Here is a 17,077-nt window from a genome sequence, read left to right as displayed (position 1 = left end):
CTTGAGCCATACTCACAGCCCTTCCTTTTTGCTTTAGTTATTTTTAAGATATGGTGTCATGTTTATATGTGTTACTTTGCATGGCTACTTTGTTGAGAAGAGCCTCAAATCATGATCCTCCCAACCTCTACCTCCCACGTAGCTGGGATTACAGATATGAGCCACTGCACATGGCTTTATGTTCTACATACTTTATCTCCTAGTCAGCATGTTTTATTTTATACATTTTTATTTTACCTAACTTACACATTCTTATCTTCTACTTAGCATGTTTTGAGAACCTCCCATATTAGTTACATGAAAAGACTTTCTGTTTGCTGGGAATATAGTTTCTTATTTTATGGGTCAATCATAATTTTGTTAACTTGTCCTCCACGAATTGACATTTATTGCCTGTGTCTACTTTAAAAGAGTATGATGACTTGATATAGGTCATTCCTTTTGGGCATCAGTTTAGCTGAGCAGCAGAAACACAGTGTTGAAGCCAATGTGGACTTCTAATTTTGGTGACTATTATTCCCCAATGGACTTCAATAGAGACTCAGTGAGTACATACTTGTATCATCCATTCACAAGTGTTCCTGTTTTCACAAATAGGCATCCTTACATAGGATGCCACCAAAATCATGACGCATCTGGTTAATGCAAAGTGCCCTTCAAACATTACATCAAGGTGACTTTGTTTTCTTTAACAGGAGATCTGAAATAAGAAGGGAAGACAATCCCTATGCCTCGGTGGACATCAGTAAAGGAGAAATGAATCCAGGATTCCAGAACACTGAGGATGTCCAGACATCATTTTAGATAAACTCTTTTATTTCCTGAGATAATTTTTACTAAATAAAATGATAAAGATATCATTAACTGTCAAAACTCTGCCTCTGTTCAGGAAAAGTTGTCCAGAGACAACCTGACTGAGCAGTGAGCTCTCAGTGTTTATTTCTGCCTCCACACTTCTTCTCTTTTCTATTAGACATCTTTATACTAGAGTAAAATAGGCAAAGCATATCGCTGGCCTCACAGGGCTGTTGGGAATGAAGGGAAGTGGAATGGAGGGCGATAAAGGAACAATGGCTATGGCAAAAAGGGAGATGTATCATGGGTGTGACTGTTGCACATTGTTTGAAATCTGTGGTTTCAGGGACGGAGACTGGTGAATACTGTTCACCTGAATTGAATCCAAGTCATTTGTGACAGTTATGATTAGAATGGACCATGATGGCTTCAAGGTGGCAAGTCTAAAGGAGAAAGAGAATCCAGAGATCAGGTAGAGGAGATTGCCTTTTCCTGACAGTACAAACCTGACACAGGGGTTTCCATGAACTCATGTGAGCTTGCCTGTTAGAATCTTACTACCATTATTTTCTATCTGGGGTGAGTGGAAATTCCAAGCAAATGTTCCCCCTCTAAAGTGGATCTTTTGTATTAACCCACAGTGTGTGAGGCATGCTGCACACAAAGTAGACATTCAATAAATACTTACTTGATTTATACACTTTGATGGTCTTTTGAGCACTTGTATACTGGGGCCCCTGCTCATCCTGTCTGCTTTTTACATTGATATACAAAATTATAGTGTGATTATCTGTGAGCTTTGACATTCCAAATATGTTTCCTAAATTCTTAGATTGCTTTATTGGACAAAATAGTTGTTAAATCATTCAAAAAGACGTGTCCAGATATATTATCAAATCAGAACTGAGTACTGCTTTGTATTTCTAGAGTACCTAGCTTAGTTCTGAGCACAATATCTACTATATACTTGAAGAATGATTAATACTAGATTAAAGAGATTAATATATCCAAATTCTACTCATTAAGTTGCAATATATGCTAACTTCACTGGAGTGATTTTAAACTTAATAAATTCACTATAATCATGGTAATAGTGGATCAATTAGTCACTACAGAGGAGAATGAAATAGCCTCCTGATAACTAAATCAGGCTGGGTAATAACTAAGGTGTATGAATCTCAGATAGAGTTCTTTGTCTGTGCACAAAATCCATGACCCCCACGGTCAAGCTTCCATATTATCATCTACTTTACCATCATGCCAGATGTTGGGCCTACAGTACAGAGCGTCATAAACCCATATGTACTCCTTATTTACATTCCCATTTCATAACACCTTTTTCTCCAATCCATGAGGAAAATATTACGCCAAGCTACTGTTATGGAAACAATCCTTGAAATAGCCACAGTCTCTTTATGGAGTTCTAATTCCTTGTATTGGTTTAACACAATGTAAAGGTAACCTCTATAGGGATCAAATGTACCACCTAACACCTTCAAAAGAGCTTCCCCAACTATGGCAGAGGATGAGTGTCAATGGGCACATGACAATGACAGTCTCCATTTGAAACACAGAAATTAGAACAACATGCTGGTTCTCTCTCTCTCTCTCTCTCTCTCTCTCTCTCTCTCTCTCACACACACACACACACATACACACATACACCTATTCACAAAGCATGTACAAAACAGTGTGATCCTCATCTCTGTCCACCAGGAGAAGCTTGTGGTCCTACTACTAAGGTACTAGCATCTTCTGAGAGAATGGAGATTCTACAGAGAGGGATCTGTACCTGGGTATAGGATGAGAGTTGCCAAACTATGATGCCTGGCCAAATTCTTTCCATCACCTGTTTTTGTATGGCCTGTGGGCTAAGAAGGAATTTTGTGTTGTTTTTTTTTTATCATGGTTGGGAAAAAAGTGGTTTCATGACACATGAAAATGATATAGAATTCAATTTTCAATGAGGATAAGTAACATTTTATTGGAGTACAGCCATACCCATTCATTTTCATATTGTCTAAGAGTGCTTTTGTGCTACACAGAAGAGGGAAGTACTTCACATTCAGATGGCATGGCCCACAGCGCCTTTTTGTATGCAGACATCACTGATACCTAGGATATGAGGAAGTAAGTATTAGATGAAATTACAAATGTGAAAAAACATTGTGGAGCTCAGAAACCTAAGGAAGGTGAAGTGAGTATTTCCTTCTTGGGAAGAAAGGCCCAAGACTGACAGGAGAAGGAATCAAGGCAGAAAGGCTAGGTGCAACCTTCCACTTTCTGATGTCTCCCAAAGACTTATTCTTCATGTGAGATGCAGCCTGTCCTCATATAGGTAAATTTGGGGTTTCAAGCTCATTATCTCCCCTTCCTAAACCAGCTCTCAGGTCACAATCAGAACTGAGAAAACTCAGCTTTTTAAAATCTACTATGCCAGAAGTTTTCTTTTGACTAACTCAAGAAGATATGATAGTTTGATTTTTGACAGATCAGAAAAAGCTCAGAAAGACTGCTAAATTCACCCAGTTATTTTCACATCAGCATCATTGTTATTATTTGTGCTGATACTGGAGCTTAAACTCAGAGCCTGGGTACTGTTCTTGAGCTATTTTGCTCAAGACTGGTACTCTGCCACTTGAGCCACAGCTCCACTTCTGGCTTTTTGGCGGTTAATTGGAAATAAGAATCTCATGTTCTTTCTAGCCCAAGCTGGGATGGAACTGTGATCCTCAGCTCTCAGCCACCTAAATAGCTAGGATAATAGACATGAGTTCATGGGTAGCCAGCTGGGTTTTACCTAGTAGTGCTACCTGTGAAGTTGTGCTCTGAATTTGCCATTTGGGAAAGGTTTTTGTTTGTTTGTTTTGTCATCAAGTCAGCCTTTTCTTCACAATACTCTCTGCAGAGTGTAGGCAGAATCCTGGTTTAAAAGGGTAGCAATAAGTGGTGTATATCACCCTGAAACAAAGTTCTACATCGTTTCAAGACCCATTATGCTCGTTTAAAAAATAGCACAAATATTCTTCTATTTAGCTCTTCCTGGCATCACTGGACTTATTTTCTGATAAAGTTTCTACTAGTACCTTAAGTTGTTCCTTGATTTGGTTTTTGAAGCTAGGCTTCTAAGCAAAGCTTTACCTTCTTTTTTTTTTTTTTTTTGGTTTTTTGGTCAGTCGTAGGGCTTGAACTCTGGACTTGGGTGCTGTCCCTGCACTCTTTAGCTCAAAGCAAGTGCTCTACCACTTGAGCGACAGCGCCACTTCTGATTTTCTAGTGGTTTATTGGAGATCAGAGTCTCACGGACTTTCCTGCCTGGTCTGGCTTTGAACCAAGATCCTCAGATTTCAGCCTCCTTAGTAGCTAGGATTACAGGCGTGAGTCACTGGTGCCCGGCTTACTTTCTTTTAATAGTAAACAATTCTATATTGTTTAAAATTTTGCAACCAGCATGTATTACTTTTTTTTTTTTTTGCCAGTTCTGGGACTTGAACTCAGGGCCTGGGCACTGTCCCTAAGCCTCTATTGTGTTCAAGGCTAGCACTTTACTACTTAAGTCACAGCACCACTTCTGGATTTTTCTGAGCACTTTATTGGAGATAAGAATCTCATGGACTTTTCTGCCCTGGCTGGCTTTGAACTGTGATGCTTAGATCTCAGACTTCTGAGTAGCTAGGATAACAGGCATGAGCCACTGTCATCTAACTATATTACTTTTCTTATTAAAGCAGAATATCTAAGATTTCAGTGGCTCTCATGTATAATCCTGGCTAGTAAGGTGATTGAGATCTGAGGAACATGGTTCAAAGCCAGCCCTAGCAGGAAAGTCCATGAGACTCATCTCCAATTAACTCGTTAAAAAACTAGAAGTGGGGCTGGGAAGTTGGCTCAGTGGTAGAGCCCTTGCCTTGCATGCCTGAGGCCCTGGGTTTGATTCCTCAGCACCACATAAGCAAAAAGTAAAAAGCCGGAAGTGGCGCTGTGGTTCAAGTGGTAGAGCACTAGCCTTGAGCTGCAGAGCTGAGGGACAGCGCCCAGGCCCAGAGTTCAGGCCCCACAACCGGACCCAAAAAAAAAAAAAAAAAAAAAAACTAGAAGTGGAGCTGTGGCTCAAGTAGTAGAGTGCCAGATTTGAGTGTAAAAGCTCAGGGACAGTGTTCAGGCCCTGAGTTCAAGCATAGTACCAGCACACACTCAAAAAAGTACATTTTTTAAAAAAAGATCAATTATATAAAAGTAAGGGCAATAAAGGAAAACAAGCTTGAAGGGGGGAACTGGAAAGAAAGGCTTAGCAGTCTGTAGCAAAGGTTACCACTGCATAAAACCAGAGAGAGCAGGAAAGGCTCCCCCTAACTTTTGAGTCTGAGACATTAAGAAAGAAGGGTTGTGACACACTTTCCTTCTTTTTCCCTTAGGTGGGGAAAGAACCTGGCATACAGCAAACACTAAATAAATGAAGGATGGTACCAATACCCGAGTGCTTCTTTTCATTATACATTGAGATCAGTGTGCTTCTATTAAAATCAGAAGCACCAGATTGTGGCAAATCTCTGCTGAAATAAAGGAGTCATTAATTAAATGTCAAGGAACAAATAAACAAGGGTGACATTTGAGCTAGCTGGTAGGAGAGTGAGAGGTGGAAAAAGATAGGGTGTGAATGGTTCTTAAGGGAGATTATTAATTTATATCTGAAAATAGCAATAGGGCTTACCCGAGATGTTTTCACTGTAATGGTGACTTCCACATAACCTTTTGCTGTCTATTCTTGATACAGAAAATACAATAATAATTTTCCCCAAATGATGAAAATTTATGTATTCAGCCCCATGCTATAGGAACCACTGAAAACAAAATCTTTAACAATAGCCTTCTGATTTTTTTTTACTGGTTAATGAAAGATAAGAGTCTGTCATACTTTTCTGCCTTTGAAGCAGGCTTCAAACCTTGGTCCTCAGATCTCAGCCTCTTGAGTGGCTAGGATTACAGGCATGAGCCACTAGTGCCCAGCAGTATGTACATTTTAATAACAGATTAATCTCCACTTGATACCCAGGAAGGCTAAACTTTGACAGCATTGAAACATAAAGGCAAATGTCCACATTTCTTGATAGTATATTTATTATCCTGATAGTGAAAATAGAAAAGTATGAGTATTCCACAAATAATCTTTTTTAAAAATTTTATTCTCTTGTAAAGATGCTGTACAAAGGGGTTACAGTTCCATGAGTAAGGTAATGAATACATTTCTTTCTGAGCATTGTTACCTCCTTGTTTCAACAAGTAATTTTTTAATTCTTCTTCATCTGTACACATGATTTGCACCTTCACTGCATTGCAATCTGGAAACATACTTCTACTAGAGGCTAGAAACAATTACACTGACAGCAGCACAAAGAAAATGACCTATATTTTAAACATTTTTTGTTTGAAAACCATTTGTCCTCAATTTCAAACACTGTTGTTTCCTACATTGTCCATTTCTAGCTAATATAATAATGCAACAGAACATTACTAAGAACTAGTTAAATTATCTTGGGCCTTGCTACTTTCCTTAGAAAGAACGAATGTGTCGGCCAACATTTATATCATTCTGATCATGCTCCTAATTTCTCCTTCAAGGCTTGTCTTTTTCTCGAAGTGGTTCAATGGAAGACAGGAGCTGCTGAAATGTGGGACGCTTTTCTGGAAGCTGAAAAAAAAAGCCATTGTTTTAGATGACAATCGTAATGATTAGAAATAAACATACCTAAAACTTTTTTAATTCAGTTTTAATCCAATGTATTTTGAAATGTGGAAGTCCCACAAACATTTCTGCTAAGATTAGGAACACAGGAAGGATGGTGGAAATCACTACTGCTCTTAATATTATACAGAAGGTGGTTTGCGAAGGTGGCTCAGTGGTAGAGCACTTGCCTTGCATGCCTGAAGCCCTGGGTTCAATTCCTCAGCACCACATGAGCAAAAAGAAAAAAGCCGGAAGTGGCGCTGTGGCTCAAGTGGTAGAGCACTTGCCTTGAGCTGAAGGGCGCAGGGACAGCGCCCAGGCCCAGAGTTCAAGCCCCATGACCGACAAAAAAAAGATTAAAATGCCATTAACCATATCAAAATATAAGGGAGGAGCTGGCGGGGGGGGGGGATAGTGGATACTGTTAACAGATTTATGGCTCAGATGAAGTATTAACATCCCTAATTCAGAAAGTGATCTTTAATATATGGTAGGAAAAGGAGAATTATGGTTTTTAGAAAGATAGGCACATGGCTTAAAACAGGCAGAAATCTTTTTCTCTGGGCGTTTCTAATTTGGATGCATAATTAAAAGCTGCTTGATGTTTTTCAGCTGCAGTGTGTGTGTGTGTGTGTGTGTGTGTGTGTGTGTGTGTGTGTGTGTGTGTGTGTGTATGTGTTGTGAAGACTGAGGGTAGAGGTGGAGCCTGATGTTTAGTGGAGCCTCATACCTGATATCTCCTAGTAGTTCTATGAGGACGATGGATACTTTGCAGATGTGTCCCGTATAACATTAGCTCCATGACTTCTCCATAAAACAGCCTTAGCTTCGACCTGCATTGGATGCTATCTTTCAGTGTATGGTACGCTCAGGAGGTCATGATGGGATAGTGTCCTTTTTGTGTTCTCTACATGTGATTAAAAACTTCCATCACACATTTTCTCCTTGAGGAGAGAATCTACAGTTTCATGATAAAGAACAAGGATCTTGGCATTAGCCACACCGCCTCTTACTAGTTGTGTGACCTGCGGCAAGTCACTTAGTCTTCCTAGGCCCCTCTCTCTTGTTACTTCTTGTGATGATAGTCGTGCATAGCCTCCCCACTGTGTGCTTGCTGATGAACTACTGTTTACAGATTTCCTAGAGTGTGCTGGACATAAGGTGTTCAATAAATGACAGGCATGCACATTGTTTCTTTTAGATCACAAATGCTGGAAGCCAGGGTCCCAGAACAGTCCCACCTGTTCTTAGCAGGTGCTTTCCCTCACAAAAGCATTGCACCTGTGGTGCTGCAGTGACTGCCATAAGGTATCTAGGACCCTTTTAGAACACTCAGGGCCATACTTGCCTCATGCCAGCAGCTGTACATGATCTGATAGATGGTGTCCGATGCTAGTTGTGGCCGGTATAGTCTGTGGCCCTGGGAGACCTTTACAACAACCTGTGAGTTGTCGTACAAGTCATAGGGCTGCTTCCCCAGGCTGAACACTTCCCACATCAGGATCCCTGCACCACCGATGGTAAGCCAACAGACAAAAAAGAAAGAACCAATGTTAGATGTGCGAGGGCTTAGCTGGGTGCCCAGTGGCTCATGTCCGCAACCCTAGGGGCTTAGGAGGCTGAGATCTAAGTGTCTTGGTTTAAAGCCAACCTGGGCAGACAAATGTGTGAAACTCATCTCCAGCTAACCACCAAAAATTGGAGGTGGAGGTGTGGCTCAAGTGGTAGAGTGCTAGCCTTGAGTGAAATGGACAAGCAAGAGTGTGAGGGAAGAAAAAGGAGGAGGAAGAGAAAGAACAAGGAAGAAAACCGAAAGAGGAGGAGGAGGAAGAGGAGGAGGAGGGGGAGGAGGAGGAAGAAGAAGAATGAGGGAGGAGAAAAGGGAGAGGAAAAGAAGGAAGAAGAGGAAAAAGGAGGAGAAGGAAGAGGAGGAGAGGGAAGAAGAAGAAAGAAATTGTACCAGGGTTTGTGAGATGAACTTTACAGCCTGGCTTCAGAAGAAAATGGATCCTAATGATCAAAGCTACTGGATCTCCCCTTTGATGAGTGAACAGGCGGTGTGTCTGTGCTTGGTTTTTGGGGTTTTAGGTCCCTTGAAGCTTCCCCAGGGCACTGTGGTCTCTGAGGTCAGAAACCCCTGAGTTGTTATCATGGTGGTCAAGAGAGTGGCATCTGAGACCAGTCAGATATGGCCTTTGAAGCTGAGTTCTGCTACTTACAGCTTGAGTAAATTCCTTCACATCTCTCACTGTCAGGTTCTCCATTTATAAAAGGACATTTGAACCCTGAACTTGCCATGAGGATTAAGCAAGCCACAACATGGACTTTTCATGAAAGTTTGCCAGAGGGATTCATGGGGATGGTGGGTGAGGAGAGCAGAGGGCAATGGGATGAATATGGTTCAAGTCCATTTCTCGCATGCATGCCAACAACTCACTCGAAATGGTCAAAAAATGAATGGATTGGATTGAGGAAGGGAGATAAGAAAGAATAATAGGATGATTTGAATCAAAGCACATCATATGCATGAGTGGAAAGATCATAATGAAAACTCTTTGTACAATTAATTTACATACATTTACAAAAAAAAGAGTGCCAGGATGTTTTAAGTGCTGTCTGAATGGTGCAAGAAAAGAGAATTTCAACAAGTTTAAATCTTGGACAATCTGAAATATATGCAAGGAAGAAAACTTGTTCCAGATTCATAACTTCAAACTTTCTCTGCTTTTAAGGTTACATATTTTAGGCAAAAACATTTATAATTACAAAGCTATCTTATTTTTTGGCCTTGTGTTTTACTAGGCAGGAGCTGTCCCCTCTGAGCCATGCCTCAGTCCATGTAATAAAGCAATCTTACAAGGTCTGTGACTTCTTTAAATTTTTTTAGAAGCACATATTCCAAAACAACTATCCCAATGTTGCTTTCATGTTTTCTCTTTGGAAGGTTGTGCACTTATTCTAAGGTTAACAGTCTTGTTTGAAATAACCATAGTGCTCTTTTCTGGGAATTGCTTTCAGAGTCCCTTTAACACCCTTATTGGAGACAAATTGTACAAGAATGGGTTGATTGCTTGTAAACAGCCAGAAAAACACCTGGAACCAGGTTATGTTGTATAAGATGAATAATCAAGTTGTGTAATACTGTTATTTCATCAAAAGAAACTGGAATTATTGAATGAGAGCTCTCATTTTTAAAAATATTTATGATGATCAACTGAGATATGAATATTGAGTTACTTTTAATACAGTTAAAAAAAAACCCAGGTGTCAGTGGCTACTCAGGAGGCTGAGATGAGAGGACTGCAGTTCGAATCCAGCCCAGGCTGGATTCTTATCTCCAATTAACCACTCAAAAACCAGAAGTGGAGCTGTGACTCAAGTGGAAGAGCACTAGCCTTAAGCACAAAGAGGCTCAGGAACAGTGCCGATACCCTGAGTTCAAGCCTCACAACTGACCAAAAAAGAATAAAGAGTACCTTTGACAACAAGGTACACATTTTAACTTATTCAAAAATGTCATCAGTTAGTTACCGAAGTGTTATTTTTTCAAATTTCACTTTCTGCGCACACGTGTTCATTTTTACAATGAACAATGATGCTTTTCCAAAAAGGACAGCCATTTTTAAAAATTGTGTTGCATAGAAAAATAAATGGCTACATTTTCCTTTTTTTCAAGTTGTCACAGTTGTCAAGCAGTAAATCAAACTATAGCTATTAAGTAAGACAAGCATGAAATAGGTATCTGTCATTTTTAATATATTTTGAATGTTGATAATTTGGATTACTTATTCTGGACCGATGCATCACACAGTGATTGAAAATAGTCCTGAAAGTTTCATTTTATATCCCCCTTAAAATCTGCAGACCTACAATTTAGAATTGTTTCCCTTTTTCATGCTGTGACTCAAAATACACCTTTACTCTTTATAAGTTGATTATCTCAATTTCTTCTTATAGTTATGGAAAGCTTAATAGCATAGAACTTTAAAAAATATAGTGGGAGACTGGACAAAGTGGCTCACATTTATAATTGTTGCTACATGGGAGGTAAAGGTAGAGGCTCATGGTCCAAGAATGTCTCTGACAAAAATGTGAGACCCTATCTGAAAAAAATAAAGCAGAAACGGGCTGAAGTATGACTTAAGAGGTAGAGTGCTTTAAGTTCTAGTATGATTAAAAAAAAAGTACCAATTCATGTCTTATGTTTACATTAGGAAGACCCAAAGAATTGGTCCATTCATAAAGGGATAACTGTAATAGTTATTTTATACAGACAATAATGACTTAATTCACAGTCCTTCCGATTTTTAAAAATGTCAAGCAAATGTAGATGTAGTTTTAAACATAACCCTCTGACACTGAATGTGGTAGTGTATACCCCTAGTACCAGCCCTTGGGAAGTGGAGGCAAGAGGACCAAGAGTTCAGGATGATGGGCTGGGTGCCAGTGGCTCACACCTTTAATCCTAGCTACTCAGGAGACTGAGATCTGAGGATCGTAGTTCAAAGCCAGCCTGGGGAAGGAAACTCCATGAGACTCCTATCACCAATGAACCACCAGAAAACTGGAAGTGGCTCAAGTGGTAGAGCACTATCCTTGAGCTGAAGAGCTGAGGGCCAGCACCCAGGCCCAGAGTTCAAGCCCCATGACTGACAAAAAAAAAGAATTCAGGATGAGCCTAGAATACAGTCTATAAAAAAACTGTTTGACATCTACACTGGAAAAGCTTTGATATTATGAGAAAATGCCAACAGGGTACAAATTATCTAACGAGTAGAAGACATCTTCACACTTGACCGAAGAAAGTAAATCATTTCTACTTATCTTCTATCAGATGTATCATTTCATAAATGCTCAGGTCCTTTTCAAACTGGGCGGCACTGATCAAGATACATTGAACTCGTAGCCTCACTTAAGGAATTGCAACTTCTTTGTCCAACTACTTAACAATAAAAACCAATGAATGTTGCTGCTCTTGTGGTTTCCTGTTGTGGAAGCTGGGTTATGAAACAGTGCTGGGACACAGTGGCCACTTCCTTACCGAATGCCCATACATCTGACTTGCTGCTGTATTTGAAGTAATGAAACACCTCTGGAGCTGACCACTTGACTGGAAACTTTGTTCCCACTGAGCTGACATACTGGTCATCGAGAACATATCTGTAGGGGAAAGCGTTAACACAGACATGAAGCGACCTGGCAATGCAGAAATGCTGGCTATTCTTCCCACTTTTGGTGGTATGGGCTGATGAAGCACATAGAGCCATCCAGACTTTCAGCTCACTGCTTTGGTTTTCTGGATCTTTTGCTTTCTTCTCATTGTGTCACATTAGCCACAGACTGCTTACGATTTATAAGCATTTAGAAAAATTAACTGACTACTGGCGGCAAGTGGCTCACATCTGAAAAACCCAAGCTACTCAGGAGACAGATCTGAGAATCAGGCTTTGAAGCCAGCCCTGGAAGGAAAGTTGGTGAGACTCTTATCTTCAATGAACTACCAAAAAGCCAGAAGAGCTGTGGCTCAAGTGGAAAAGTGTGAGCCTTGGGTGAATGAGTTAGAGGAGAGTTCCCAGGCTCTTGAACTAAGCTTCACTATCAGCCTAGAGAAAAAGATTCATATTTTCTTATACTTTATTTTATTTTTTTGTGGTGGTTGGCATGGAATCCAGTGCCTCACATGTGTTAGGCAAATGTTCTAGGACTGAGCTCAGCCAGGGCCCTGTGCTTTCTGATCTACTTTTTTCTATGTATGCAATTTGGGCAAAATTGGGTTTCTGTTGTACTGAGATTTGCTTTCATTTTTATTTTAATAGCGGATAATGAACATTTTCTTAGGTAGTTCTATTTTCTACTCCAGCATCATGTTTAATGATGAATATTCCCTATTATGGATTAACAGAACTTATAAAATCATCTAAATTATTTCTAATCTGCTGTTATAAATTAGGATGAAAAATATCTTAGGGAGATGATAAGGCCATAACAATATAATTTCAAGGATATTCACTAAACCTTTATTTATAACAATAATAAAATGGAAGCAATGCCAATGTCACCATATTAATGAGTAAATACAAATACATATAGTACTAAGCATCTATTAGAAATGAGATAGCTCTATGTTTGCCAAAATAAAAAGCTGTTTACTATATGGTTATATGTAGAAACAAATATGTCTAATGTAGTTCCATTTTTGGAGAAGCAAACAGTAAAAGTATGTATAGGGGTGTGTGTGTGTGTGTGTGTGTGTGTGTGTGTGTGTGTGTGTGTATGTGTGTTTATGTCCTGTATACAGTTGGGCACCAGCAAATACATTCAGTTATTTTAGTACTGAAAATGATGGGAAAGAGTCAGGGGCAAATTCTCCTTTTTACCTTATGTACTACTGCTATCTTTCTTATAACATGTGCACATTATTTCTATAAGTAAAGAGTGGGAGAAAACCATATATTTATCTACAAAAAATAATAAAATGAAAATTAAAGAAATCAAAATTTTAAGTAGGAAAACTGCATACCAAAATGTGTTAGAGTTCTCTACTATAATTTTTCTTTTGTCATTCATGGGGCTTGAACTCGGAGCCTGGGCGCTGCCTGTGAGCTCTTTTTGTTCAAAGCTAACACTCTAGCACTTCTGAGAATTTTTTTAAACAGGAAGATTATTGACTTACCTTGTCATTCCAAAGTCAGAGACTTTCACAGAGAGATCACTGTCCACCAAGCAGTTCCGAGCAGCCTTTGGAAACAAAAAAAAATCATCAAGTGGTAAAAATGATCAAGAATCTCCTGAACTGAGACTGAGACATTTCCCTCTTTCTGTCAGCAGAATTCTCAGCAAAATCTAAGGTTGCCTACTACATTACCTGCTCTGATGTTGTCTCTTGGAATTTTCAAGTTTTCCAAATGAAAAGGGTTCCCAACAGGATTTTCACCCACCTTTCCATTCTCCCCATCTTCTGTTCTTCAAGTGTAATCTGTGCACTGGCAGGTGCTTTGAGAGTAAAAATGCTGTTCCAGTGACTTAGGGAATGTACTTGCCTAATGCGTGTGACGTTTGCTGTTGAATACAAGCTAATCTCTCGAGATAGATCCCAATAAATCCCACATGCAATTCTGCCTCCAAACCCAAATTCAGCACCCCAAACACAGCCACAAGGATCATTTCCTTCCTTCATTTTATATGTTCAGTTATTGCACCAAAATGATTGCTTTAACACCAAGCCCTTCCCAAAGGAACCATCAAGTTGCTTTAATAAAGTGTGGAGAAAACTAAGCTGGCCAAGTCTTTCCTTTCCCTCTATCTGTCACACCACATCACAGCTAGCTCTGCCCATCTTGATGAATTATGCTCCTCTTCCAGTTTGTTCCATTTGTCAAATACGTTGTTCAAAAATTGTGTTTTGTATTATACAAGTTACAAATGAGTACACCCAAGTAAAAGGGCCTGCCTTGACCATCCCCCTGCTGGTCTGGTCCCTGTACACAGGAACTGAAGGAGGATCACTTCCTTCCTTTTCCTTGACCTTCCAATGTTGTAGCTTACCAGGTCCCGGTGAATGAACTGGTGACTCTCCAAGAAGGCCATGGCTTCACAGACATCATAACACATTTCTAAGAGCTGAGAGGGTTCTAATCCTTTTCCATGACTCTTCAGGTAATTAAGCAAGCAGCCATTGGTTATATATTCAGTCACTATGTATATGGGGTATTTCTTGGAACACACTCCATAGAATTTAACCAGCTTAGGATGGTCAAGTTTCCTGGAAAGAACAGATTTGCAAAGTTTGGTACTGTGCACTCCATTTTTTCAGATATCCTGAAAAGGAAGGACTCTTGGATTTCCAGATATTTTTGTTTGATTTACTTTCCACCTTCTAGTTGGACAGAGAAAGGGAGTAGAAAGTTTAGGATCTTATTTTGGGAAGACAATAGCTTTTCAAAGCAAAACCAAACCAAAACCCTACTTTATATTAGCCAATGGCAACTCTGGAAACAGGAATTTAGTAGTTTGCATTCACCTTTCCTACAGAGAAACAGGTAGCATCATTGCAAAAAAAAAAAAAAATATGCTAGAATAGGGAGGAGGTAGGTAAAATGAAAATAGCTACCATTTTCTGGAAATAAGGTTAAGAATGATTTTTCTTTCTGTCTTACAAAATAACGTCTTACATGATTTTAAAATAAATCTGTGAGCCGGGCGCTGGTGGTTCACGCCTGTAATCCTAGCTACTCATGAGGCTGAGATCTGAGGATCGCGGTTCAAAACCAGCCCGGGCAGGAGAGACCGTGAGACCCTTATCTCTAATAAACCACCAGAAAACTGGAAGTGGCGCTGTAGCTCAAGTGGTAGAGCGCTCGCCTTGAGCTGAAGAGCTGAGGGACAGCGCTCAGGCTCAGAGTTCAAGCCCCACGACCGACAAAATAAATAAATAAATAAATAAATCTGTGTTACCCAGCACTGTTCTCCTCAAAAGGAAGGCCTGTGGTAGGACAAATATCCATCACCCAATAAAACTTGTTCACTTCCTAGAAAGCTCCTCATGGAGCATCATTTTGTGGGACCATGATGTCAGTGGCACTCCCCACAGCACAAACAGTTGGTTTAACAATTTCTTTCGGGGCTTAACATGTTCTCCTTCTGGTACAGACTGACAGCTTTTTCCATGATTAGGTGAGTTGGTTAATGACCTTTCTTATTGGAAAGGTGATGTACAGAGGGGTAACAGTTACATAAGTAAGTTAATCAGAACATTTCTTTTTGAACAGTGTTAGCCCCTCCCTCAGTTAATGACCTTCAAAGATTCTTTATAAATACCAGCTCTGTGATAATAAAAAAGTAATAAAATAAAATAAAAAGTGTGCTATAATATTATGCCAAAAACTAACAGGTTATCCCGTTCAGCCAAGAGAAATATTGCCAGATTTTTTTCTGTCCTGGAAAAGAAGGACACCAATGGTCCCCACTCGAATTTTAAGATAGTCTAATTGACAAGGATCTAATCTGATAAGTGATGTGCAGATATCAGCACAAAATGAAAACAATGCAAGAATCTTAGTTTTAAAACAATTAGCTATTTCAAAATGGCAACAGCATGAGACCAAAAACAAAGAACAGAGCACTTCTAAAAATGTGCAGATTGCATGTCTGTGAAACCAGCCCTGTCACATAACAATCTCTACTTTCAAATGCTTCTGGAATTATGGTAAAAAGGTGCGCTCTCAGTTCCTGACACGTTTGCTCTTCATAAAGAGATGACTAAGGAAATGGACACTAGAATATCTCCTTGGCTTTGCATTTCTTCTTTGTCAGTTCTACAACCTTGGCAGCTCTGGATAAGTTTTTTTTTTTTTTTAACATTGCTGTGTATCAATTTTCTGTAAAGCATATGTAACAATTGCACATCTCTCATAAATTTCTTATGCGAATCAATCAAATTACTTCTCATACAGTGCTTGGAAAAATGCTTAAGTAAAGTACTTTGAAGGTGCTTTAAACCTACATCAGGCTAGTATTTGCAATTTCAACACTCTGAATGAAGTTCTTCTATGACACTACTTTTCATACTATGCTGACTGTTTCTCCAAATGCAGTGACCAGCCATGCTGGCTTGGGTGAGTCTGAGGAGCTTCCAAGCATGTGGAACTTTTAGTACTGGAACCAGGAAAATCCCTGGAAAACCTCCTGGGTAGTTGATCATCATGTAATATGTGATTCACACATTGACCAGAAGGGGGTGAATTCATACAGCTCTCCCTCCCTCCCTCCCTCCCTCCCTCCGTCTCTCTCTCTCTCTCTCTCTCCCTCTCTCTCTTCTTTCTCTCTTTCTCTCTCTCCCTCTCTCCTCCCTCTCTCTCCCTCTCCTTCCCTCTCTCTCCTTCTCTCTCCCTCTTTCAATCTCTCTCTCTCACCCAGACTGCCCAGAAGAGGGAGAACTATGCAGACAAGACATATATGTATAAATCACAGACATGAATGCATACAGAGAGAGAGAGAGAGAGAGAGAGAGAAAATCTAGAATCCTGTGTCCATATACTACTGAGGCCTCTCCCAGAGCCTCTACAGACCCCTCTTGGGTCTATCCATGATATGTAGTAGAAACCATCATCTAACAGTTGTTTGTGGGAGACATGGAGGGGACTTGGATGTATTGGCTATAGTCTGCACATAATTACTAAGGAGCTTTGTAGTGCAGAATGGAGCTATGGATGGGAAGAGAAGGGGCAAGGGTAGAGACTGGAGGGTCACAGGCTACAGGCTGGTTTCTCAATAGAGTTGTGAGAATTGTAAATCTGAATATGACTTTTTGGGTCCTTATCAAGTTATAGTTGTCCAAGTAGGAACACAATTACTTTGATTTAATGGTTTATTTCCTTAACTCACAACTTCTAAATACCTGTGATCTATCGGGCTCTTGAACCAGGTCTTACAAATGCACACTTACAGGGACATGATACATTATACAGGACTCTAGACATTCACACGCTGAGGCTAAAGATGATATGCATGGGAGCGGCTGAGCAAGGCGCAATAGCTATATGCAGATGCTCATAGAAA

The 17,077-nt window shown here is 39.9% G+C and overlaps 2 protein-coding genes across 3 annotated transcripts in view; one reads left to right on the top strand and one right to left on the bottom strand.

Annotated features, from left to right (window-relative positions):
• Positions 1-1,498, top strand: part of Ace2 (angiotensin converting enzyme 2) — a 42,055-nt gene extending 40,557 nt beyond the window's left edge. For both annotated transcript variants that reach the window (XM_042680522.1, XM_042680521.1), the window contains one exon: positions 696-1,498. In XM_042680522.1, coding sequence (XP_042536456.1) covers positions 696-804 — 109 coding nt within the window. In that variant the 3' untranslated portion in view covers positions 805-1,498. The remainder of the gene's footprint in view (positions 1-695) is intronic.
• A 4,287-nt stretch (positions 1,499-5,785) lies between these two features.
• The window catches only part of Bmx (BMX non-receptor tyrosine kinase), a 47,140-nt gene continuing 35,848 nt past the window's right edge, over positions 5,786-17,077 (bottom strand). Inside the window, exons 15-19 of the mRNA XM_042680460.1 lie at positions 14,066-14,282; positions 13,194-13,258; positions 11,562-11,680; positions 7,869-8,026; positions 5,786-6,484 (exon numbers count right to left, since the gene is read on the bottom strand). Coding sequence (XP_042536394.1) covers positions 6,410-6,484; positions 7,869-8,026; positions 11,562-11,680; positions 13,194-13,258; positions 14,066-14,282 — 634 coding nt within the window. The 3' untranslated portion in view covers positions 5,786-6,409. The remainder of the gene's footprint in view (positions 6,485-7,868; positions 8,027-11,561; positions 11,681-13,193; positions 13,259-14,065; positions 14,283-17,077) is intronic.

This window comes from Dipodomys spectabilis, unplaced genomic scaffold, assembly GCF_019054845.1.
Source record: "Dipodomys spectabilis isolate Male_0828 unplaced genomic scaffold, ASM1905484v1 ptg000061l, whole genome shotgun sequence".
Classification (NCBI taxonomy): Eukaryota; Metazoa; Chordata; class Mammalia; order Rodentia; family Heteromyidae; genus Dipodomys; species Dipodomys spectabilis.
The sequence above is the reverse complement of the archived record's forward strand: the minus strand, read 5'-3'. Positions and strand labels throughout refer to the sequence as shown.